At 35.2% G+C, this 24719-nt stretch overlaps 2 protein-coding genes and 2 long non-coding RNA genes across 4 annotated transcripts; 1 reads left to right on the plus strand and 3 right to left on the minus strand.

Annotated features, from left to right (window-relative positions):
• Positions 1–1528: 1528 nt before the first annotated feature.
• LOC110373299 (glutathione S-transferase) lies at positions 1529–3005 on the minus strand. The gene is made up of 4 exons (XM_021330533.3): positions 2829–3005; positions 2380–2547; positions 1925–2064; positions 1529–1747 (listed from the first exon to the last, which is right to left on the minus strand). Exons 1-4 carry the CDS (start codon positions 2962–2964, stop codon positions 1574–1576), a joined length of 618 nt encoding a protein of 205 aa, XP_021186208.3. The 5' UTR covers positions 2965–3005; the 3' UTR covers positions 1529–1573.
• Positions 3006–7060: 4055 nt separating this feature from the next.
• Positions 7061–23165, plus strand: LOC110373315 (uncharacterized). Its single transcript, XM_064037931.1, has 12 exons — positions 7061–7273; positions 8114–8281; positions 8693–8832; positions 9070–9264; positions 16594–16735; positions 17824–17991; positions 18315–18454; positions 19047–19235; positions 20387–20600; positions 21304–21471; positions 21952–22091; positions 22942–23165. The coding sequence occupies exons 1-12, from the start codon at positions 7138–7140 to the stop codon at positions 23137–23139; spliced, it is 1998 nt and encodes a 665-aa protein (XP_063894001.1). The 5' UTR covers positions 7061–7137; the 3' UTR covers positions 23140–23165.
• LOC135117745 (uncharacterized) lies at positions 10993–11609 on the minus strand. Its single transcript, XR_010277111.1, has 2 exons — positions 11303–11609; positions 10993–11219 (listed from the first exon to the last, which is right to left on the minus strand). It is a non-coding gene; the product is annotated as an uncharacterized LOC135117745 (long non-coding RNA).
• On the minus strand, positions 14959–15572 carry LOC135117744 (uncharacterized). The gene is made up of 2 exons (XR_010277110.1): positions 15269–15572; positions 14959–15185 (listed from the first exon to the last, which is right to left on the minus strand). It is a non-coding gene; the product is annotated as an uncharacterized LOC135117744 (long non-coding RNA).
• Positions 23166–24719: the final 1554 nt, after the last annotated feature.

Here is a 24719-nt window from a genome sequence, read left to right on the forward strand (position 1 = left end):
ATCGAATACTATTTATGTTTCTTCAGTTGTACGGACTGAAGATGGTTAACCTGATAGGCGAAGAAAGAAATCAGAAAAAAGTCAATAATGAAAAAAGAACTTACCTAGGGGCAGGCAACGCTTCTGAAATTCGTGATACAAATGTGTGTAAGATTCAATCGCTGCTGATACCATAATTTATTTTTATCATGACGCAATAATCATCTATATTTTCATATATACTATAGGTACCTTTACGTGTCTTTTAATATGCGTGAGTCAATTGACCTTTGAATACTACCTAGTGTAATATTAGGTTATTACATTTTTTCGAAACTTGCAAGTCATTTCGAGAGCACCGATCCCTGATACTTATCTATTAGTCACAACTACTCCTAAAGTCCAAACGACTTTTCTCCATATGAAGAACCTTCTATCTCCATTAACCCAAACAGCTTTGACGCATCTCCATAAAAAGCGAACAAGCAAAAGCCATGAAGAGCAGTGCAATAAGCATTTCAATAAATAAACAAGTTGGTTGCACATAAAACGTAAGATGGAGCGGTGTAGTGCAAACTCTCACTCTCTAGGCGATAATAAACAGTTTCCTTAGGCGGTACCAACTACTGGGCCGTAAATTACTAGGGTTTTCTGTGTCGTCGCCGCGACCGAGGTGTAGGGTGCTTGTGACGGCGACAAACATGAAAATTCAGTTTGTATGTCAGCGCAGTTGACATAAGTTGGCAATTTTTTAGGATACTGGTAGATAAATGTCTTGAGAAGAGCATTGATTCCAACAAGCTTAACGCAGACGTCATGTTGGTGAAGTGTTTGATTCAAGTTCAAGGATTTTGCAAAAAGTTGTTTAAAACATAAATATACTTAAGAAGTTTTAATAAGTGCTTAGTTTTTGTTTGGTAGTTTGTCAAGTTAGCAGCTATCAAAATATTAGATACCTATCAGGTTATACAGTTATTCCATTTCAAGTAAATTTGACCGCTTGAACTTTGCCCCCAATCAGAGCCTTTTCCTCCACAACCCTTAAGTGGTATGGCAGTAAAAGGATCCTGTTTACTTGCTCGCAGTTTCAGTGGTTGGAACACTTTCTAAGTAATTGTCGACGATATACTGACCCTAACACCTGGACCTTGCGAATAATGAATGAATTGTTCCGCCATATATTTAGTGGGAGACAGTTGATCTTGTTCGACTTTATGGCTTGACGGTTGACGAATCTTTGATAAGGTCTTTAAATGTTGATGGAATAGGTTACGAGTGTGAAGAAAAACGTTTAGAGGAACCTCACGTACTGGCATAAAACATCAAAGGTTTGTTACAAGGGTCAACCGGAGCATAGAATTTACTTTTAAGAATCATGCATTTCGCCATTCGTGCATTTGTCCAAGGCGTAAAAGGGAGCAAATATATGTACAATTGTACAATACATTACGGTTTATGTATAACGTGTACAGTAAATTTAAATTACCTACATTTGTAGTTATCAAAGCAGAAACTCCAGACATTGGGAGGTTTAATAAAAGAAAGCCAATATAGGTAACTTCGTTCAATTCCAAATCATTTATTCAATCTATTTTTAATATTTATAATGAGGACGGTTGCTGACATAGGTTTCGATAGCAGGAATCTCGTGAACATGCTTGTAGATTATATACAGCGATGGGTATTGCTTCTCAAGGATCTTGGAGCCCCACATTCCCTCGATTGATTCCATGATGCCCACGAAGTAGAGGTCAGTCCAGGATAATTTCTGCAGGAAAGAAACAACATTAGTTGAAAAAATATAAATGGAAATTCCTATCTTAATTCGCCTAATGTTAGTAATTTCACGCAGTATTTGAATATTTTTTTATAACAAATGATAACAAGAGTGATTTGTTCTGGATTGTTCTGTGATAATTAGGAGTTACAAAGCCCTGGTACTAACCTGTCCTCCGAAGTACGTTCCCTTCTGCTTTACGATCTCTTCTAAGTCACCAAGGTATCTCGGGCACCAGCGCTCCTCTAACTCCTTCTGCAGATACAACTTCTTCTCCTTTTGTTGCTCGTGGTACCACTCGTGAACCTCTGTAAGTAAAGGCTGACAATTAAGTTCCTAATAATACACTGTCCTACTAATTTATTATTCTTAGGTCACCCCTAACAAAGTTATCGCCCTAGCCATCGCCTTAGGTAAAGGAGATTAATTTAACGCGTTGAACCAAGTATCCGACAAACTATATTCTTTCTATGGTGTCTGGGCCCAATAGCGTTCAAAGTCCTATGAGGGCTGATCAAGTCATCGTAACCATTTATTTCCTTCGAAAGCATGTTATGCTATTATATCTAGCTGTCCTTGCAAAAGAATTTCTGCACCTTTTTTTTTCATTTCTGCATACTTACTTGTCCCGAAATCGAAGACAGTCAACGCAATGGCATCAAGCTCAGCTGCTTCCAAGTCGTCAGATGGAAGTAAGCCGACCAGCTTTCCAAGATAGCGACTGATGGCCACAGATTGGTATAGCACCTTCTTGTCTACTTCTAGCACCGGCAGCTTGCCGAAAGGAACCGCTGTAATGAAATGAAAGTATTTTACTCAGTGCATCCAGAGTTAATGTTAGAGATAGACATTGCTATAGGGATTGGTATTGCTTCTTTTGCACGGTGGAATTGATAAGTCACTCGATCTCTTCTTAAAGTAAAATTAACACAGCTGTTAATGACGGGATATTAATTCAGATAAACAAGTCTACGACAAATTAATGGAATTTTGTTAATTTTGCATTCTAAGACTTTACTTCAAAAAGTACTGAATTTTTAGAACACAGAAATAAAAACTTAATTTTACTTACACTTCTGCACATCTGGCCAATCAGCGTCTTCAATTTCGATGTTCTTGTAGCTGATACCACCAAAAGCAAACAAATACCTTATAGGTTCAGCAACACCCATGAAATTAAAGAACTTAAGTTTGTAAACAGGAGCCATTTCAGCTTAGTTAAGTACGAAGAACAACAAAAACTAATATAAAAGAAGTAAAGAAAGTTACTTGCTTATATAGTTGCAGTTTTATCTAAATAACCCTTTGTAGAATTCAATGAACTTCAGTTAGTGTGAAATCTTAGCTGTTGTTGTTAATTTCGAAGTTTGTTTGTTCGTTTGTTGCACCTTTACGACTAAATGGCTGAAACGATTTAGATGTTATTTAGTTTGGATACAAAATATAAATAAATAAAATAGATTGGATCTAGCAGGAAAAATTGGGAACAAAAAATGCGGTTTTACCCCTTGAAGCCTTAATCAGAAACAAAAATTGAATACCTGCCTTTTGAGAGAGTAAGTTCAGATTTAATTGAAGTAACAAATAAGTTAATTAATTCAAGGCGAAGATGGACCTACGGGAATAGTCTAGTCTTAGAGATAAATAAGTACCTAATATTGTTTTTACTGTTTACTGTCCTTAAAGTGCACTAAAGGATGAACTTCGCAGGTCATGAACTGCAAGTTGTTTACTGAATTTTTAACTGATACCCTACAAAGTTAGTAGCAATAGTATCAGTTGTTTTTTAAGACACAGTGTTATGACTGTGTAATTGAATTATAACGATAATAATGACCAGGCCGATCATCGATCACGGTGGTTGTTGAATGTTGATTCCACATTCTTCTTTCTTTCTGTCTTTTTATCTTTCTTTGAGATCAGATTTTGGCTTTGGCTGATCAGCTAGCAGGACAGGATATAAGGATTTTAGTTTACATGCATTTGCGCAGACGCAAGTAGATTCACATGTTATTCACTCATTCTAATAGTCCGATGGGACGTCTCATCATCATCATCATCAACTCAGCCATAGGACATCCACTGCTCAACATAGGCCTCCCCCTTAGATCTCCATAGATACCTGTTGGAGGCGACCTACATCCAGCGTCTTCCGGCGACCTTTATAAGATCGTCTGTCCACCTTGTTGGTGGACGTCTAAAATCTACAAACCAATTTCCAGCCGACCCGGGAAACGAAGCCAACACTCAAAAAAGGCAAACAGTGCTTTAAGAAACTACAATACTGGCTCAAAATGATAAAATCTTGATGACAGGTTATTTATGGCTAAAATCGAAAATATGCAGCTGGCTGTTGATAACAACACGATTGGTATACTTACCTAACCACACGAAAATAGCATTCTCATTCAGAAGAATTTCATAATGTTGCAATGTTACTCATGACTAAACTCGGCCATTTTATCTTACCGAGAAAGATCGAGCCGCGATATAAAAAAATGGTAACCAATTCAGTTCGTATTGGTGGTTTAAAATGACCAAACTGCTGAATAATTCCGTAACAAGATAAGTGTCATTTCTGAGTTCTGACTCTAGATTTTTACCTACTAATATTAAAAGCTGAACAGTTTGTTTGTTTTCTTTCTTGAACGCACTAATCTTCGTAACTCATCTGCCTAGCCTTTTCCCAACTATCTTAAGGTCAGCATTTTACATGGAGCGACTGAACTCCGGAACAATTTATTGGTTCAATTGGAAATACTCAAAAAAATATTATCCACATTTGGAACTTGAAACGCTCTCCAAAATGTGTAATGTAGATTAATTATTCGTAGGCGGATAGACCAAAATACACAGACATTAAAACAACGTGTATCGAATAAACCAATGATAAAACAAAGTCTGGCTCTCAAGGTCGCAGATTATATTTCCATAGCTACAGAAATATATACAGTGTACACCAGTGGCGAGGCGTCCCTATAAGCCGATTCCCATCGGCTTCCCTTTCGAATTTCAAGAAAGAAGCATAGGTATAAGTTATAATATAGGTATAGGTATAATTAATATAATCATTTAAACCACACAATTTAAATATGTAGGTATAACAAAACGCCTACCACCGTAAAAAATTGTCTATAAATTACTTGAAACATTTTGCTCCTACTAAACAAGCCGCGGCTTCCTCGTCCATACAAAACTACGCTTGCGTGACGTCATCCACGCCGCGCCACGCGATGTTCGCAAACTATGGGCGAGCGGTAACCCGGCTCACGGAGCGGCTTCCACCAATCAAAACTCGCGAGTGAACGAGAAAGAACGCGTCAAGAGTAGAGTAGCTATATCTGTCTACGCGCGAGTGACAGCGCTTAGAGCTCTCAAATATGTAAACAAACAAATCAGACAAATTCACTCTCATTGTTCTTATTTTGTTTTAGATAATACCATTAACAATTTTTTCTTTGTATAACTTAATTGAATTTATTGGTATGTGTATCATTTGGAAATAACATAGTTCGTGTGTGTACAATATTTTATGTTAGTTTAAGTGTTTTAGTTACATTACGTCAACATAGATGGCGTTGTGCATTTTTATGCAAATCCTGAATCGCGGTGTTAAGATTCTCCGCGATTTAATGACCCTACTTGGGATTTTAAATTTTTTACTCCGTACTAATCCTCGCGATCGCACTGTGACCTGGTAGTCAGTCCAAGTACAGTGTGTGTAGTGATGTAGTGAAAATAGAGAGACCTACGTTGAAATGGATTATTTTGATACGTAGACTTAGACAGTTTGCATCAGGTTTCTTTTTAGTGTACCTACTTTTAAAGCTTGACTAGGATAGCATTTATCGCATTAGATTGTTTTCCGACAGATTATTTACTTTAGGAAGGAACCTATTTTTCAAGGTAAAGTTTTGAGAATAAACACGTGTTTTAAAACTCGGGCACGCCGCATGGGTGAATTACCTACCTATATTACGTCAATATTAAAATTACTAACGTCCTGACGGATTTATGAAACATATACCTACGATAAATATGAATGGCTGACAGGCCGTTGTAAATTAAATAGGTACTTAAAATGTATTGTTTCTAGTGCCAACTTTTCTCAGATTCTAGTAGTTAATATACCTAACTAAAGATAATAAAGTTTTAAAGATATTAATAATCTGCCGAATTCCTCGAGAAAACATGTTCAAACTATCAGTCTCTCAGTCAGTGCTAAAAGGTGGACTGAGAAATTACCTCCATTACCTCCCCCCATCCCTGAGTACTCCCCCCCCCCAGTTTTTTTTTGCTGTGGCTTCCCTATTTCATTAAACCACCCCTCGCCACTGGTGTACACTAATATTATGGAAACTAGATCTAATAATAGATAGCAAGGATCTATTGTCTAGTCTTTATTATTATATTGAATTACTTGACTGTTTTAACCAGAGCGTGTCAGAATTGAAAATAGGTTTTAATATCGTGGGAGTGTAAGTTATAGGAAATAAGTTGGATGTTACTGGTTTTTTATAATATACTCAGTTTAAATAGTCGAATGCTAGAATGATGTTTGGTGACAGTAAGCAGAAAGTAAACTATTGTTACCAATTAACGTCTGTTTTTGTAGAAGGTTAAACAAACAATAAATAATATTTATTTTTTATTTTTAAATAATGATTAATTATTATGCAACAGTACAACTGCAGAAATATAATTGACTTATAGTAGGTAATATGATTGTTAGTCAAATCCACAAGAAGCACGCTTCGATGGTTTTCAAATAGTCAGACAACCTTCCGTTTCCTTTCATTATCCATGACATAAAACCCACAAAAAGCCTAATACCAACATGATTATCTATCTTGCATATATATATTATTATACACATATGTAGGTACACAAAAACGGCTGCCTGTGAGTCAATGTTCAGTCTAAAGTTGGTTCCAACTTCGAAGCGAATGTTGGTTGTTTAAATTTTTAAGAGAGATAAACATTGGCTGTTGGACTAGTCCAGACAGTGCTAATGTAAAGATGCCTGATTAGGAACCTATTTACTCCAGATCCAGATTATACACCTTATTATAATAAAATTATGTAATTTTAAATATTTTCTTATAAGTAAAATAGTAATACCATATTATTTTCAACTGAAAACCGTGCTGCCAGTGAACGCCCAGTTATCTTCTCCACACCGGATGAAAACATTGGAGCCAACATTGGACCCAATCCCCTCCACTTTAGAGGAAACGAAACAAACAAAACCTGATAATACTAGAAGTGCTGCATCATCATACGTTGTAATATTATTAGGTATAACCGTAGAATTTAGAAGCGCAACTTTAGTTCGTTAACTGAATCCAACGCAGCTAGTTGTCCGTACCAAAAACGTCATAATGCCTAAGAAACTTACGTATTTCAATATCAACGGTCTTGGAGAGCCGATAAGATACATTTTGCATTACACTAAACAGGAATTTGAAGATAATAGAATTGAACTTGGTAATTGGCCCGATCTTAAGCTTAAAGAGAGTGAGTAAATATTTTTTTATTACCTGTTTAATATAATATTGTGTTTGGATTTAGTATCGATATAAATTGGGATTTTCTTGTGTGTTAACGCTGTTATAATTTGCATTTAGACTCGAATTAAAATCTGAAATCCCTCGAATTACTAAATAATTCATCGGATAAATGAAGATTGTTAATTTATTTATTTATTTATTGGTTTGTCTACAATTGTTACACATAAATTAACATTAGTTATACAAGCACAGAACACATTATTTGTATCTACCTAGATATTACAGTCAGTTGCAACGAGAATATAATTATTCAATATTATATAATGTTACAATTGATTTATGCTTGTACTCTTTTGATGAACGATGTAGTACGCTTATCCATTAACGTTATTTGTAGGTAAATAAAACGTTGTCGCGATAAGATTTAAAATGCAGCTTATATTTATCAACTATAACATACAAAAATATTGATATAAAACATACTTACGTTAATTACTGATAATGGTGAACTAAAGCGCAAACATCAATTTTCATGTCTTCTTTGCATGTTTTGGGATAAAAACGATGGACATAAGTAATATAAAGCGCGGCCAAACATAAAAACAGAAAGACCCCGTTTTTGCTAAGTCGGTAAAAAATAGACTCATTATCAGGATTTCCGTTTTATATTCATTTAACTTTTCTACAAAGGGATTTTCTTTTTAATTATTTTAGTGTAATTTTTTAGTACTTATAGAAAGTAATTTTAAGTTTGTAAATAAGTACAGGTAGTTTGTATTATTTATATAATTGAATAACCTTTTTTCTACATAATGTTTCAAACCTTAATTCGATGTTTTCTCCTCAGAGCTTCCATTCGGTCAGCTGCCCGTATACGAAGAAGATGGTCGTGTTCTATGTCAAAGCTTGGCCATTGCCAAGTATGTAGCCAGGGGTACTGATCTGATACCCAGTGACCCTTGGAAGTACGCTCAGGTGGAATCCGCTGTGTATTCCGTTTTGGATTATTGGAAAAGTGAGTATATACTTAAAACATTTTTGCTAAAAAAAAGATATTACAGGGTCCTTAATTCTCTTCTTAGTTTGAAGGTAGCCATGTCTTCAAAATTGATAGTCATCTAAAAATCTGTGACTATAATGATGCGATGATCGTGATTTATGCAGCCGTTTATAGAAATTAATGTAACTTTTTCTTTTAATTTTATAACTCAAGAAAAAGTTCATGTACTCCAAACCAAATATTTAGGCTTTGTTCGGACTAGTTAGTTGAATATGAACGGAGGGCTTATGTGAAGTTGGCGCAAAATCATTTAATCATTAATTTTTACATACCGGGCCCATAGTGTAGCCACGAAGATGAAGAAGACCATGTAGACGCATCATGCTTATGAGCAATTAAGTCACAGTTTTTTAACTTTTGTTTCAGATGTAACACCAGTAGTCCAAGAAAAGGATCAAGCAAAGCAAAAGGAGCTGGTTGAAAAACTACACACTGAAACCATTGAGTATTACTTCTCGAGGTTCAATAACTTATTGAAAGAAAACGGCGGATATTTCAGTGGAAAGGTGAATATCACAAAACGAAATATTTTCTTATAATTTGTTTTTAAAAAGTCACAAACTACAAATTGTCTTCACATAATCTGCAAATCGATTTTAAAACTGTGCAATCCTCTTAGAAATAAACTTTTTTTTTGTGGAGGGAAAAATCTATCATAGTCAGGAGTCTTTTTGAAACTTATTTCCGAAAATACCATTGTAGTTTTTATACATTATGTGCTTATTCAATATTTATTTTCACAGCTATCCTGGGGAGAATTCATTCTACTAGGTATTATTGAAGCCGGTAACTTGTTCCTGGGTACGAACGTGGAAAAGAAATACCCTGCTATAGATGCTTTGGTTAAGGAAATCAGGAGTCTGCCGGGAGTGAAGGAATATATTGTGGCTAGAGGACCTTATGACTTCGAAGAAATTAAAGCGCGTATGAATAAGCAGTGAAGACAACTAAACTACTAATGTATTTGTAAATAAATTAAGTTATTATTAAACGATTTTTTTTTAAACAGAATATGTTTTTTTTATATCTTTGCTATAATTACCAGCTCAATATTACTACTGCACCATTGGTCTAGCAGTCGCATAGTGCCGCTGGTGTGCACATTTTTGGGTTCGATCCCCAGGCCGGTCCAAAATCGCTTTGCAACTAGAATCAAACTTAGTTATAATTTTGACGTTCATAAGTGCTTGTAAAGGCCTAAATGAAATAAATGATTTGACTTTGACTTTGTCAAGTGGTATTTAAAAAGCAACCCGGATACTAGAAATTGGTTCTTGTCACACACACCCTTTGTCATTTGATGTTTGATGATTCCTCATTGACAGCTTAGTCATCACTTCACTTTATCTTGTAATACACAACCAGATATAATATGGTATAATATGGTGTTATCTGCCTACCTATCTTCTTCATATCTTTGTCAAGTAAACAACGTAACTGTTGCTAAGGAAAACTTGAAAACTGCTGAACTGATTTCAAATCCTTGGTTATAGGAAATTAGAAGTACTTATGCTTGATGGTTAGTTAGTTTATATGCAAGTTTATACTTCTATACTAGTGACTGGAGAAGCTCCCCTACATGGTGAAATCACAGCAACCAAGTTGGGGTACATATATTTAGAATGAGACAAGAATATATTTCTTAGTTGGAAATAGCTTAGTGCCATCTACGTGCCCTAAGAAATATTGAAATTAAACACAAGTTGCGGACAATAAGCCAAAAAATTTGTTAATAACCCAGACTATAATAAGGGTGCTTTAAAAGTACAGTTCGTTAAATAAGCTGCTTACCGCTAGGCAAATATACTGACTACGTACCAACAGGTAAAGTTTTTTGATGAGAGCTAGAAATAAACGGTCAAACATCTGCTGTAGCTAAAGTATTCGTTTCGTTGTATGTTTGCTTTTACCAGGTATCAGAGCTCATTCATTGAGGTAGGCTATTTTTTCTCCGGATGCACGTAGTTTTTCCAGAGGCACGCAGGTAAATCGCTGGCAGAAGCTATTCAGGAGCATGATATGGCAGATATTATAATAACTAGGGAAGTTGTTGCGCCCACATAAGAACTGACACGTACGTCACATCACTTTTTTTATCAATGTCAAAAATCGACAAATGACCCCTCCCGCTGTGGGTTAGCAGCGGTGAGGGAGTGTCAGACTTTTACTAACTAAAAAAATCCATCGTGTTCCTTCGAGGTAAACGGAATCAATCTTTTCACCAAATTCACTTTAAAAGCATGACAATCAAAGTTACTTTCTCATTTATTGCTTAGACTGCTATTATTATCCCCCGGATTGTATTGCCCACGCCACTAAAAATAATAACAACGAATGACATTGACTTTGAACTCCTATATTGGCCATGGACTTTACACACCAATTTTGTTCACATTTGTTTGATTAAAAAATTGATGTAATCGTCGACCGAGGTCAGATGCTTACAATGAGAGACTACAGACAGCTCATCGGATTGTATGTGCATATTGTGTATGTAGCTGTTATATGCATTCATGTAGCATTTTTTTGTATATAAATAACTGGTGATCAATTTGCTTCCGCTGTTAGAACCACAGCACAGGTTTGTGGGTAGGTAGTTTCTAATATTTTTTTTACAATACATAAGTACTGTTACGGGTTTTTCATGCACAATGAAACGAGATCAGTGATTACCACCGTATATTAACAGAACCTTAAAACTAGCCACTCACAGAATACCTAAGCTTAAACTAACTTAATCTAATTTGGACGCCAGGAGAGTTAATTATGGTGAACTCTGCCAACACCTATGCCCGGTAGCTCCGTATTCAGGGGATAATCCTTATGATAGGTATATCTAAGATTTCGTTCTTAGGTCTCATTAAGATCCAAACTCAAAGGGCGTTGCGTCAGGCTAAAACAATGACAATTGAAATGGTCAGGACCTGAATATGAAGTAATCTATAGATGTCCTAACCCCTTAAAACTAGCACTTACCCCTGTTCGGATTACACAAGCACAATCACTATTATCTTAATGTGTGAATCACTTTAACATAATCTTATTTATACTATGCCGGTAGATAGTAGCTCACAATGACCACATCAACATAGGTCCGTCCTCTTTGAGATAAATGTCGCAAGTGGAGTTTGGACTTATGTGCCACCCTCACGCGATAGAATGCATTACAACGGATTGGACACCCAAAAAGGCAAAATAAGCTACCAAAAGTATTGCGCGATGTTAGGATCGAACTCAAGCCTCCTCGCTATCGATGTCCAAGCGTTAACCGTTTAGCCACCGCGGCGCTTGTCAAGCCTAACGAAAATAAAGGTCACATTCCAATTAATGACCATAACATATACCCAAAAAAAAAAAATTCTGTATACATATTTTTTTTTCCTTCAGATCCTTAATATGCCACATTCCAATAGGTTTACCAAAAATATTATTTAAACGAAAAACAGTTTCTGTTAACTTTTCCGTCACTATAGCCTTCTCAAACTTTGGTGCTAATTTGGCCATAAATTTCTTATTAGCATTAGAAAGGTACTTAGTCCTTTTCCAGACGACGTCGCCTACTTTAAAGGATCCCTCATTGCGCTTATTGTTGTACACATTGCTACTCTTCATATGAGACCTCTTCATATTAACCTGTACAGTTCTAAACACATTATTTCTTACTACTTGTCTATCGATAAACGGTTTAGTATTTACTACCAAGTTATTTATATCTGAACTGAAGTTCCATCCGGTATCAGAATTAGATATAGATGTTTCTCTGCCTAGAAAAAGGTACGAAGGCGTATAACCAGTAGTTTCATGAACAGCGGTTCTTATGGCGTGTGCGATTTCTTTAAGGTTGACGTCCCATTCATTGTGCTTCTTTGACTTAATGTACGAAGATATCATAGTACCTATGACCCTATTCACCCGCTCTGTAGGATTACTTTGTGGGTGGTAATTTGGAGTGAACCAAATTCTATAATTATATTTTACCGCTAAATCTTTAAAAATATTTGAGGCAAACTGTTTGCCATTATCACATATAATAGCTTTTGGGGCGCCGAAAAGCAAAATCTGACTTTCCAAGATTTCGCAAATTTTCTCTGTCTTCCCCGTGCGAAGAGCAAAAATTAAAGTAAACTTACTGAACCAGCAGGTAATTACCAAAAGCATAGTATTACCAAGTTTACTCTTCGGAAAGGGACCCATTAAATCTAATGATATAACCTGCCAAGGTCCTGTGACCACCCTATGTTGACCCATGTGGCCCCGGGGTAACTGTTGTGCAACTTTAAATTTTGCACATACATCACAGGACTTAATGTACTGCTTAACATCCTGAATCATATTCGGCCAGTAATAGAATTGCTTAACTCTGAAAGTCGTTTTCCGGATGCCTAAATGACCCGCTGTAGCCTCATCATGACATTCTTTTATTACTTTGTTACGCAATCCCGTTGGTACAAAAACTTTCCAAATAGACTCACAATTAGGATATTGTCTAAGCCTCACTTTCTTAAATAAAAGACCATCTTTGACATTCCAACTTAAATCACGTTCCTGACCACTCAAAATCTTGTTTACTTTCGATTTGTACCAATCATCTTTGTCTATTTCACCTATTTTGATTGCATTGATTTCTGTACACAATTCTATTGAACGAGAGAGTGCATCGGGCACTGTATTACTCTTTCCCGGTCTGTGGACAACCTCAAAATCAAACTGCTGAAGTTTCATGGCCCACCTGGCTAGCCGCCCATGAGGGTCTTTCATTTTGTGTAACCATTGCAATGCACTGTGATCCGTTATTACGGTAAACTTTGTCCCATCTATATAAGGTCTAAATTTTTCGATGGCATAAACTACACTTAATAATTCTCTTTCTGACGTAGAATATCGTTTTTCCCTGTCCGAGAGTTTCCTACTTAAGAACGCTATAGCTTGCTCTTTTCCATCAACGTTTTGGCAAAGTACCGCCCCGATACCCTTACTAGACGCGTCACACTGAACTATAAATGGCTTACAATAATCTGGACAAGACATTACAGGTGTCGTCGTAAGACGTGTTTTGAGCTCTGTAAATGACTTTTCTGCTTCTTCATTCCATATGAACTTTCTATGTTTCTTTCCTTTGGTAAGATTATGCAAAGGTGCTGCTACCATAGAAAAATCTTTTACGAAGCGTCTATACCAGCTTGCTAGTCCAATAAATCGCTTTAGCTCCGTAATATTTCTAGGTCTAGGAAAATTTAGTATGGCGGAAACTTTATCAGGATCCGTGCGAAGTCCATCTTTGTCTACGATGTAACCTAAAAACTTCAAGCTTGGCCTAGCAAACTTGCATTTATCTACATTAATAGTCAAGTTAGCATCTTTTAAAATATGCATGACTTTCTCCAATACTTCCATATGCTCTATGAAATTAACCGAACAAATGACAATGTCATCCAAATATGCCCAAACTTTCCCCTCCAATGCATGAAACAAAATATCCATCAGTCTCTGTTGAGTCTGAGAAGCATTCACTAGACCGAAGGGCATAACTTTGAAGTGAAACAAGCCCCGGCCTGGTACAGCAAAAGCAGTCTTTTCTTTACTCGATTCACATAAAGATATTTGCCAAAATGCTGATTTTAAATCAATTGTGCTTAAGAATTTGGCGTTTTTGAGATGATCTAATATGTTCGATACTCTAGGCAGAGGATATGTATCTCTCTTTGTCACCTTGTTGACCTGTCTACTATCCAAGCACAACCTATTCTCCCCATTTGGTTTTTTAACTATCAGAACTGGTGAACACCAAGGACTGTGTGACGGTTCTACAACATCTTTTTCTAACATATCATCCAATTCACGTTGTTAATTTGGACTTGCAGTGTTTTAATTCCGCCTCCGGTGATGCTAGGACTTGTCGAGGAGCCTTGATTTCATAATTTACTAACCCCGACTGCTCGGTAATGAGCAGTTCCTTCAAAAGTTTCTTCAATAAATCAACATTGCCCTTTATGGAGACTCCTCTCGATTGAAGTTCAAACTCTAATTCCTCTTTTAACAAATAATAAGGATCCATAACGAATACTTAAACAAATACGAACGGTAAATGTGAGCTAATATCCACCGTAATTACAATAATATTAACGATACTTATCTATTTTCCTACTTTACAACAATATTTGAACGAAGAAATCGCCGGTACCTTTCTAAACTAATCTTCAATTAAAATAGTTAAGCTACTTCGGTACCGTCAAGATAAAAACAAAACCTCTACTAATAACTATATATCTTAATATTCTAACTTACTTTATAATCTAATAACTATGTATATAACCTCAACTCAACAATCGGTAACTAGTAAAAAGTGATAACTGTACATACTTATGGTAAAAAGTGCACAAAAGTAATATTGTAACTAAACAAAGAACATAATATAACATACCATTACCAGTTAAGAAAAAACTTACGTGGGTACACTCACAAAAAAAAAGGTCAACTTATATTTAACTTTAACCCGTATTTCATTTCATAACCAGAATAATTTTGACAAAATGCAATGACGGTATAAGAATGTCGGTGTATTACACCCGATTTTTTTTTTACGTTGGGCGCTATTTGTTACGGGTTTTTCATGCACAATGAAACGAGATCAGTGATTACCACCGTATATTAACAGAACCTTAAAACTAGCCACTCACAGAATACCTAAGCTTAAACTAACTTAATCTAATTTGGACGCCAGGAGAGTTAATTATGGTGAACTCTGCCAACACCTATGCCCGGTAGCTCCGTATTCAGGGGATAATCCTTATGATAGGTATATCTAAGATTTCGTTCTTAGGTCTCATTAAGATCCAAACTCAAAGGGCGTTGCGTCAGGCTAAAACAATGACAATTGAAATGGTCAGGACCTGAATATGAAGTAATCTATAGATGTCCTAACCCCTTAAAACTAGCACTTACCCCTGTTCGGATTACACAAGCACAATCACTATTATCTTAATGTGTGAATCACTTTAACATAATCTTATTTATACTATGCCGGTAGATAGTAGCTCACAATGACCACATCAACATAGGTCCGTCCTCTTTGAGATAAATGTCGCAAGTGGAGTTTGGACTTATGTGCCACCCTCACGCGATAGAATGCATTACAACGGATTGGACACCCAAAAAGGCAAAATAAGCTACCAAAAGTATTGCGCGATGTTAGGATCGAACTCAAGCCTCCTCGCTATCGATGTCCAAGCGTTAACCGTTTAGCCACCGCGGCGCTTGTCAAGCCTAACGAAAATAAAGGTCACATTCCAATTAATGACCATAACAGTACTTAATATGTAAAAACGTAGGTATTATCTAAAATTATATTAAAAATAATTATTTTTACGATAGCAGTGGTTCGATCGTCCCTATAATATATTTGACATTTTAAATTGTAAAATGGTTTTAAATCATTTGCTTAACTGATTGTTAGCACATTTAGACGTAGGTAGGTAATAATAGTGATTTTTATCATTTATGATGTTATTATATAATTAATTCTTACTAAAACTGAATCTTGCACTTTCTCTTACATTGTCAAAAGTCAATAAACCTTATCTATAGTTTAGTGGAAAAATACCACAGACAGAACACATTTTTCAGATCGCTAACAAAATCTGTTTTAACCGAGGTCACATTGCGCAATATGAAATACCTACGGGATTGAGTTTTGCAAGTCATCGTGCTAACATCATCATTTTGAAATGTGGCATAATGGTAAAAACTATTTTAAAAATAATATAGGTATACCTACCTACCTACTGTATTGTGGTTGAGTTTGGGAAAAATCTTCTACCTATTAGACTTAGATTTTTTTTTTAATAGGGAGCTGCATTCCAGATTGGTACAAAAACCACACCAATAGGTATCTTTGGAACCTAAGTACGAGATATTTTTTTGGAAAATTACATTGAGATCTTAATAACTTTACTGTGAGACTAGTCTGCATAAAAATCAATGTTTTTCTTATAATCACAGGAACTAAACAATCAACGAATTCTATAAACTATACGCCATTAAAAACCAACGTTATCTCAACGCATTAAAGTCCAAATTTCAATGCCAACACATTAGGATACCGTGAGCAAAAACTACTTATGAAAAAATCAATGAGTGAGACGGAACATAAAACAGTTTCTGTTTACTCATTCTAAACACATTATCCTATATAACGATGTTTTGGGCTACACGAATTTAGTACGCAAACAGTATCCGAACAAGTTAGTTGTTTAGATTTTAAAAAATAAGTAAAAATGCCGCGCAGACTTCAGTATTTCGATTTCAATGGTCTTGGTGAGAAGATAAGATACCTTCTACATTATACTGGGCAAGAGTTTGAGGATGTGCGTCACGATGTAACTATTTGGCCTGTACCAGAAATTAAAGAAAGTGAGTAACTTTATTTATATGTGTAGTGGTATTTTCATTATTGATTGGATTTTTGAATTAGCTTCCCTATGGTCAGCGGCATCTCAAAAGAAATATTCGTACATAGATGAAAAGTAGCATAATGATTTATTGTTTTGACATAGGTATAAGCTATAGATATTACTGCCAAGTTCTATCGAAACCCATTAATACAGAAGTTTTTTCGTGAAAGAAGAACAAACATACCCATAGTTCGACCCAAATTTTCATAATGAAGTTTTATTGATTTTGTTGTGTATTCGTATTAGAGTGACGTCAATTGACGTTAATTATGTATGTCCACTTTGTTTCATGAATTAACTATTAGGTAGGTTATTCTTTTAAATATTAACAAAGATATTGTTGCGGTAGTCCCAGATCATAGGTAAGATCTGCGAGATTTATGGGTTAACACAAATACTTATACATATAACGATATACTTACATACCTTCCAAAGTAGGTGGATCAATAAATATAATGACTCAAAGGTCGTGTTAATGGCTTTTAAACAAACAAAAAAAAACATGATTATACATATTACTGTTATAATCGTGACACAAAAAGTGTAGGTCAGTACCTATAGTACAAAAATAACTCTCAAACCTTGAAACGTTATCGGCAGAATAAATATTAGTGTCGGGATAACTTCCTCATATTATTAATTTATGTACGCGACATGTTTTTTCATTGTACGAATTTAAATACTCGTATTACCTATTTATGTAGTTCTTCATACGAAGTGCTAGAAACTGAGAAACGTGCTTCTATTTTGAAACTACTCTCAAAGTTTATTTTCGGCATCTTTAGGGGAAGGATAGTAAATCATTAGTATGGTCTGAATTTAGATTTCAACTAAGTATTTATTTTGTATGCCATACTTTGTGATCATGTTCTAATAAATCAAACTTAATACATTAATTTTCATAAAGATATAAATAAATATTTCACTCCTATCTCTCTTTTCTTATACTGATGAACTTGATCTTGACGAATTTTTTTTTTTCCTTCTACAGTTTCTTTCATAGGTTTATTTTTGGACCTCAGAAGTTATAAAACAATTTTTTTACAGCTCTGCCATTCGGCCAGTTTCCGGTATACGAAGAAGACGGCAAGGTTCTGTGCCAGAGTCTAGCAATCGCTAGATATGTAGCCAGAGGTACTGATCTGATACCCAGTGATCCTTGGAAGAATGCTCAAGTGGATTCTGCTGTTTATTCTATTATGGATTACGGTAAAAGTGAGTATCATGTCCCTTTACGTATCCCTTAAATTTTATATATCTATAGACTGACTGAATACTAAGGAAAACTTAGTGATGAAACCTAAAATCAAAAAGTTAGCATCGCTGATCTACGTTGAGCAAGCGTGGTGACGAATGCTCTTTCTAACCTTCTATGTATAAGAAAAGGCCCGTGCTCTGCAGTGGAGCGAAAGGGATGATGATGATGAAATATTTTAGTAATGCTAAATTTTTTTAAAGTGATGGCCCTACAAAATGTAAAACATTATTAAATAATTCAAAGCAGATAATAATAAAACATTGTGTAATTTAATTTTTAGATGTCATCGCTGCTGTTCACGAACCAGACCCACAAAAGAAAGTAGAATTAAGAAACAAATTGTTCAATGAATACATTGATTACTACTTCTCGAGGTTCGAAAAGTTGTTGAAAGAAAACGGTGGATACTTCAGTGGAAAGGTGAATATTTAAAACTACTACTGACATCCACCTAATGTTTCACACGCTTGCCTCTAGGGAACTATTAGCCACACCCGTTCAAAGACATGCCTATACCTATGCTTTTCTGATGCTTTTAAATGCTGTATTAATATCATCAAAATCTGTTAAATATTTATCGCATAAAAGAGTAGAAAAAAATCAAATTTTATTTTAAGTATTATAATCTGATGTTACACTTTGATCATAAAGAGATAGGTGATGTAACTTGGCAGAGTGATAAGATCATCCATATAAATCAAGTTGCGTATCTACGTAAATAAAACGACAGCAGCGTTGATAAGATGCACAATACAGGATTATTTTTAAAGTATCTTATATAATTATCATAATATTATTATGATATGGCCAAGTGAATCATGCCCATTGTGAATCTTGTCGAAATTTTTTTGGTTAATATAAATTATGATTTTTAAGGTTTTGAAAGAAATTAAGGGCTTAAAAGGCCTTTTTAACACTGAAATCATTTCATTAGTTGCTGAGGTTACGCTAGTGGAAGCCAAAGAAAGATAAAACGACTCAACGATGTTAAAAACGGTTGTTATTGTTTCAGCTTTCATGGGGTGAGTTCGTCTTATGCGGTTCAGTTGATAGTACAAATTTCTTCTTCACTATGGAAGTGGAGAAGAACTATCCAGCTATTAAAGCTGTCTGTGAAGAGATCCGGAATGCACCTGGAGTCAAAGAATATATAGCGGCTAGAGGACCTTACAATCTTGACTGTATTAAGAAACGATTTGGTTAAAAAAAAATAAAGAATGTCTCACTTACACATTAGGTTAATTATATGCAATGTTAGTAATAAGGATTATGAATAAATAAATGAATATTTAAGTCAAATCTGCATTTTGGAAAAGAAGCTACCCATTTTTGTCTCTCTCGAACCCTTCGTGTTTCAGAGCCTCTGATATCCTCGCATTTCAACTTTATTTCCGTTAAAGGTCACATTTTATTCGTCATCTAAATAGAACTTGCCATGCCGTGATGCCAATGGGCGCCTGACCTATCGATTCATTAAGTAATTTTTTGAAGTCCATATGTGGTCGAAAATTAGGTACCAAATTAGTAACTGAATACTGAGTACGAACTAAACTGGACAACATGACTTAATACATACAGGACACAATGACCTGGAAATTAATTTTGATTGTAGTAAGTATCGGACTTTTTGTTGCCAACTGTTCCGATGTTTTATATGGCAATTCGACTATGACGTAAATATCAGCCTGCATTCTGTTAGATTCACGATAGCTTCAATAGTTGTCCAACCTAACATAAACCTAACCCACTTTTTCAACTGTCAAAATCAACAGACAAAAAATAAAATGGAAGAAAAAAAATTTTTAGTCCAAGGCCATGTTAGAATAATGTTTTTAAACACGGAATAGCTGATCGATAACAGTACAACGCCTTTTCCGTCATAATAACTGATATCGTGTTACCTACTGTAAAAAATCGTCAAAACATCGATACATGCCTTGTCGAATCGTATAGTCAACACTGCGTACTTACTTAGCGTGAATGAATTTGATTGTGAGTTTGTTTGCCTTTGGTGGTACGACTTTAGATGAAACTTATCATGGGTCTACTTTAAGTATAAGTTACATTTAAAATAGCTTTCAAATTTTCTCTCAAACAAATCAAATCGGTGAGTATTATGTAGAAAAAAATATTACGTAGGTACTTTGTTTACACACAAAATAATTCGCATTAGGTGAATTTTAAAAGTTTTTCCGTTTGATAAAATTCAGAAATTAACAACATTTTTTTTTTAAGTAAATATTTTTTTCATTTTATCAAGCGAAGTCATGGGCAAGCGCTTGTTCAAAATAATGACCATTGAGTGACACGGAATGTAAGACTCTTTGTGTCCATTGTAAAAACATACTATAAAACGATCAATTTAGACGGTCGGGTTTAGTTCGCAAACAGTATCCACAGTTGTCAGTTGTCAAGAGTCACAAGGTCATTATGCCGAAGAAACTACAGTATTTTGATTTGAACGGTCTTGCTGAGCCGTTAAGGTATCTTTTGCATTACACGAAACAGGAATTTGAGGACTACAGACATGATATTGCTACCTGGCCTGACCCGAAAATTAAGGAAAGTGAGTATACGCTTTTTTTGTAAAATTGTTGGTTATCCTACGCTAATGATGAATAATTTTTTTGAAGAATATAGATATAAGATAAGATTTGAGCTAATCACAACAAAAGTATTATTCATTTATGTCAAAGTACCGGCTTAGGATTCGTTGTAGAAACAAATGTTTAGATATGTTAAATACGAAAATAAACTGATGGGCGATGGCCTTGAGAAAATGGACCGAATAAATAACTCGTAGATTTCTGTGAGTACAAATGTTCCAAAAGAGTGGAATATCTATCACTAGGAACATGATATAATTTGTGTTCGTGTAGCTTTATCTCAGGTCTTTATAAATTTGTAGATGCATCAAAAGCAAGATTTTCAAAGATTTGAAAATAATGATAATGTTGGTACGCACATAATGATCAACATTTACCCCATATTTACTTTAAATGACGTGTTAGTTCGACAACTGTTTAATATTTTAAACGAGTATTTCGATTTATTAAATGTAGGTAGCGGAGAATATCAATCAATTAACAATTTGGCAATTAGTAAGTGCACAACGATCAGAACATGTGGGTATATCAAATTGCTATCTCAGAGCAGGTTATTTAATTTTATCCTGAGCTTCATTCGTACATTTTGACTATTGTGACGTCACAATTACAAACTTCAAAGCCGTAACATTATTTGAACTTCTAAAAACTCCTTTTCAATAGGTCTTCCATTCGGCCAGTTTCCTATATACGAAGAAGATGGACGCGTGCTTTGTCAGACCCTAGCCATTGCCAAGTATGTGGCCAGAGGAACCGATCTGATACCAAGTGACCCATGGGAGAATGCTCTAGCGGATCAAGCTGTTTATTCCATTACTGATTATCATAAAAGTGAGTATGAGCTCATCAATAAAATCAGTCTTTTAAGTACTATTTTGTATTTTTTTTTTTGTGTCAACTTTTTGCAAGATTGTGTAACGATCTGCGCACGGATTCAGTAAAAAAAGCCGGAAGCATCAGTGTTTTTTCAATTCTTCTGCAGAAATATTATTTCTTAAGACACTGGTCATACGAAAAAGACTAATAGAATAAATTGCATCTTTTATCAGACGAATCAAGAGTATTCATAGTATTGCTATGTAGTTATGTAGTGACCTATATACACCTACATACCTATAGTCATGTAAAATGGATGAATGTAATGCAAAGAGTGCAATAATAGGTAGGGTAATGTAATGTTCGACACCCAGTTTGGCAATTGACACCGGCTAGACAGGTGCCGGCAAACTTAGCATACGGAAGACTTTTCGGATTTCTCCTAGTCGAAAATAAAAAATAATTAGGTAATTACAGTTTTTATATTATTTCCAGACGTCATAGCATGTATCCAAGAACAAGACAGGGAAAAGAAATCGGAAATGAAAAACAAACTGATCAATGAAACCATTGAGTATTACTTCTCTAGACTCAACAAGCTATTGAATGAGAATGGTGGCTACTTCAGTGGGAAGGTAAATATTGAAAACTCACCATTGTGATTTATAACTAGCATCTGCCCGCGGCTTCACCCGAGTTTCATCATGTATAAGCTACATTACCTTCAAGGCTGGCTTTGCCATGGTTGGATACTTTGGTCTTCAAAGACCGGTGATTAAATATTTAGTTGCCCTCCTAGCCGATTGTCGATCACAGGCAGCTGCTGTACAGAACAGCTGTTCTCAATAGATCTCAATCGGGCATAGTGCATAAGCATGTGCGCAGGTGCACTCCCTATTCCTTCACTCTCATAGCCCGATATGACGGAAATCCGCAACGACTGGAGACAGAAGTGTTTAGTATCTAGTAATCATATATTACACTATAATGCAGTTATGAATATTATCCACAGATGTTATCATTGTATGTTCAGAAACAATCTCATACTATAACATTAGACCATTTTTACCGCTAATATCGAAACCTTTCCACTAAAGATTTGCTTCGACACTTCATCTAATCTATGTATACTAAGCATGGTCATTGTTTGCACAGGGATTTATTTGTTTTGAGATAGATTGCATCAGGTATTGCAATCTTAAGATATAAAATCAGATCACCCACTTCACATGATTATGGGCGAAAAAATAAAAAAAATGGGATAATCGTGCAGTTTTATGACAAAAGTTTAATGCATAAAAATACGTTCAAACAAACGCGAGATGATTGTATTCAAACATACTCAGGCTGAGACCCTCAATGTTTTTAAATCTTTTAAAAAATAAATACCTCCGTGACGATCTGCATTGAATGAACCCTTGACTTTTAGTTTTGCAGAAAAGAAAGACTCAAAAAATGAGCGTAATTTTTTAATATTTTTTTCAGCTCTCTTGGGTCGAGTTCGTTCTCTGTGGTACAATTGAAGCCAGTAACCTGTTCTTCAGCTTACAAATTGAGAAAGACTACCCAGCTATTAAAGCCGTGATGGAAGAGATCACGAGTGCTCCTGGTGTTAAGGAGTATATTGAGGCCAGAGGACCTTACAATCTTGATGGTATAAGAAAACGGTTTGGTGATATTTAAAGGAAATATAATGTATTTTTTTAATATTTCTGTATTTTATTTTGAACCTGAACTAGTAGCCTAGTTATGACCTACATATATGTATATTGGGTTCCGCTGAAGTCTGTTTTCTGAAGATAGAAATGGTATAAAACTGCAATAACTTCAATCTTCGAATATTTTCGTTGCTGCTGACAGTCTTTAAATAATTCACATAGACACAGTAATGAGAAGTATATACTTATTAGATATGGAATTTTATCATGTGTTAAGAGTTGCTCTTATAATCATGACAAAGCAAAATTTAGCATGAAAACAAAATGATCAATGTCCTTGGACTTTTTGTTGGCTAGCTATTAGATACATTTTTGAATGTTATTTGTATGGATTATAGTGTGTGAGTCAGACAATGATTTGAATTGTTAATAAAACCTGAATTCGTATTCTACATAATTCTGTTTTTGTTACTAATTTTACACTTTTCACTTTTTCTAAGAATGCGATATCGTTATAAAGGTCGCCGGAAAACGCTGAATGCAGGTCGCCTCCAACAGGTATCTGTGGAGATATAAGGGGGAGGCCTATGTTCAGCAGTGGACGTCCTATGGCTGAGATGATGATGATATCATCAGAATGATTATCCGAAATGGGCGGCAGTATAAAGTATTCTTACAGGCTAAACTCCTTCGATGACTTCTTTTCAGACATTCTATCCACAAAATTCTATCAGCAGCTTTAGAATAAGAAGGGGTCTTGTTCAAATGCATACCACAGAGAATAACAGTATCGTTGTTATGTACCAATTATGAATAAAAAAATCATGTTGTTATCAAACAGATAATAAGAGGACACTCAATGATAATAGTGTGTTGTGGAATGTTTCTGCTATCTCTTTGCTGGGGACCGATGTAATATACTCTACATGAGTATTTTTTGCATTTGTGTTTGTTTGCTGACCAATATTTTAACTTTTTAAATTGTATAAAAAACACATGTATGTAACCTTCAAGTTTTCTGAAATCAATAAAGTTATTAAATGCACATTATAATGTGGATGTTGAATATTGTATTATTTTGGTTTTATCTTCAACTAGCGACCCGCTCCGGCTTCGCACAGGACAACAGTATTTCCCTACTATTAAATGTATGCTATTATACATATAAACCGTCCTCTTAAATCACTCTATCTATTAAAAAACCCGCATGAAATTCGGTTGCGTAGTTTTAAAAATTTATGCGTACAAAGGGACATGGGCACAGAAAAAAAGCGGCTTTGTTTTGTACTATGTAGTGATATAGGTATTTATTACAAAAGTTTTGTCACGTCTATTATGGTCGAGCATAGCAACCCAACCGATATCAGTTATAGAAGCGTCCAACAGTCATACTGTCATACACCATGACTTGCAAAAACGTTTCAAATAGGTATACTTAGTGTTATGACTGTACACATCACATGTGACAAAAATAGTTAACGACAAAACTACGATATCTATAAATTATAGCTATGACGAGGCCATGATATCTCCTTACCATCAAGATGGGTATCGTGGTTCATAAATTATTATGAAAGTAATTGGACAATAATAAACGAATCAATG

The sequence above is a fragment of the Helicoverpa armigera genome, chromosome 14 (assembly GCF_030705265.1).
Source record: "Helicoverpa armigera isolate CAAS_96S chromosome 14, ASM3070526v1, whole genome shotgun sequence".
NCBI classification, from domain to species: domain Eukaryota; kingdom Metazoa; phylum Arthropoda; class Insecta; order Lepidoptera; family Noctuidae; genus Helicoverpa; species Helicoverpa armigera.

Excerpts from the sequence above, each read along its gene's own strand:
- LOC110373299 (XM_021330533.3), bottom strand. The coding sequence starts at position 2,964 with ATGGCTCCTGTTTACAAACTTAAGTTCTTTAATTTCATGGGTGTTGCT. Across the intron at positions 2,065-2,379 it reads TGTCTTCGATTTCGGGACAA|AGGTTCACGAGTGGTACCAC; the intron begins GTAAGTATGCAG and ends CTTTACTTACAG. Across the intron at positions 1,748-1,924 it reads GAACGTACTTCGGAGGACAG|AAATTATCCTGGACTGACCT; the intron begins GTTAGTACCAGG and ends TCTTTCCTGCAG.
- LOC110373315 (XM_064037931.1), top strand. The coding sequence starts at position 7,138 with ATGCCTAAGAAACTTACGTATTTCAATATCAACGGTCTTGGAGAGCCG. Across the intron at positions 16,736-17,823 it reads TGTACCAGAAATTAAAGAAA|CTCTGCCATTCGGCCAGTTT; the intron begins GTGAGTAACTTT and ends ATTTTTTTACAG. Across the intron at positions 19,236-20,386 it reads GTATTAAGAAACGATTTGGT|AACGATCAATTTAGACGGTC; the intron begins TAAAAAAAAATA and ends AACATACTATAA.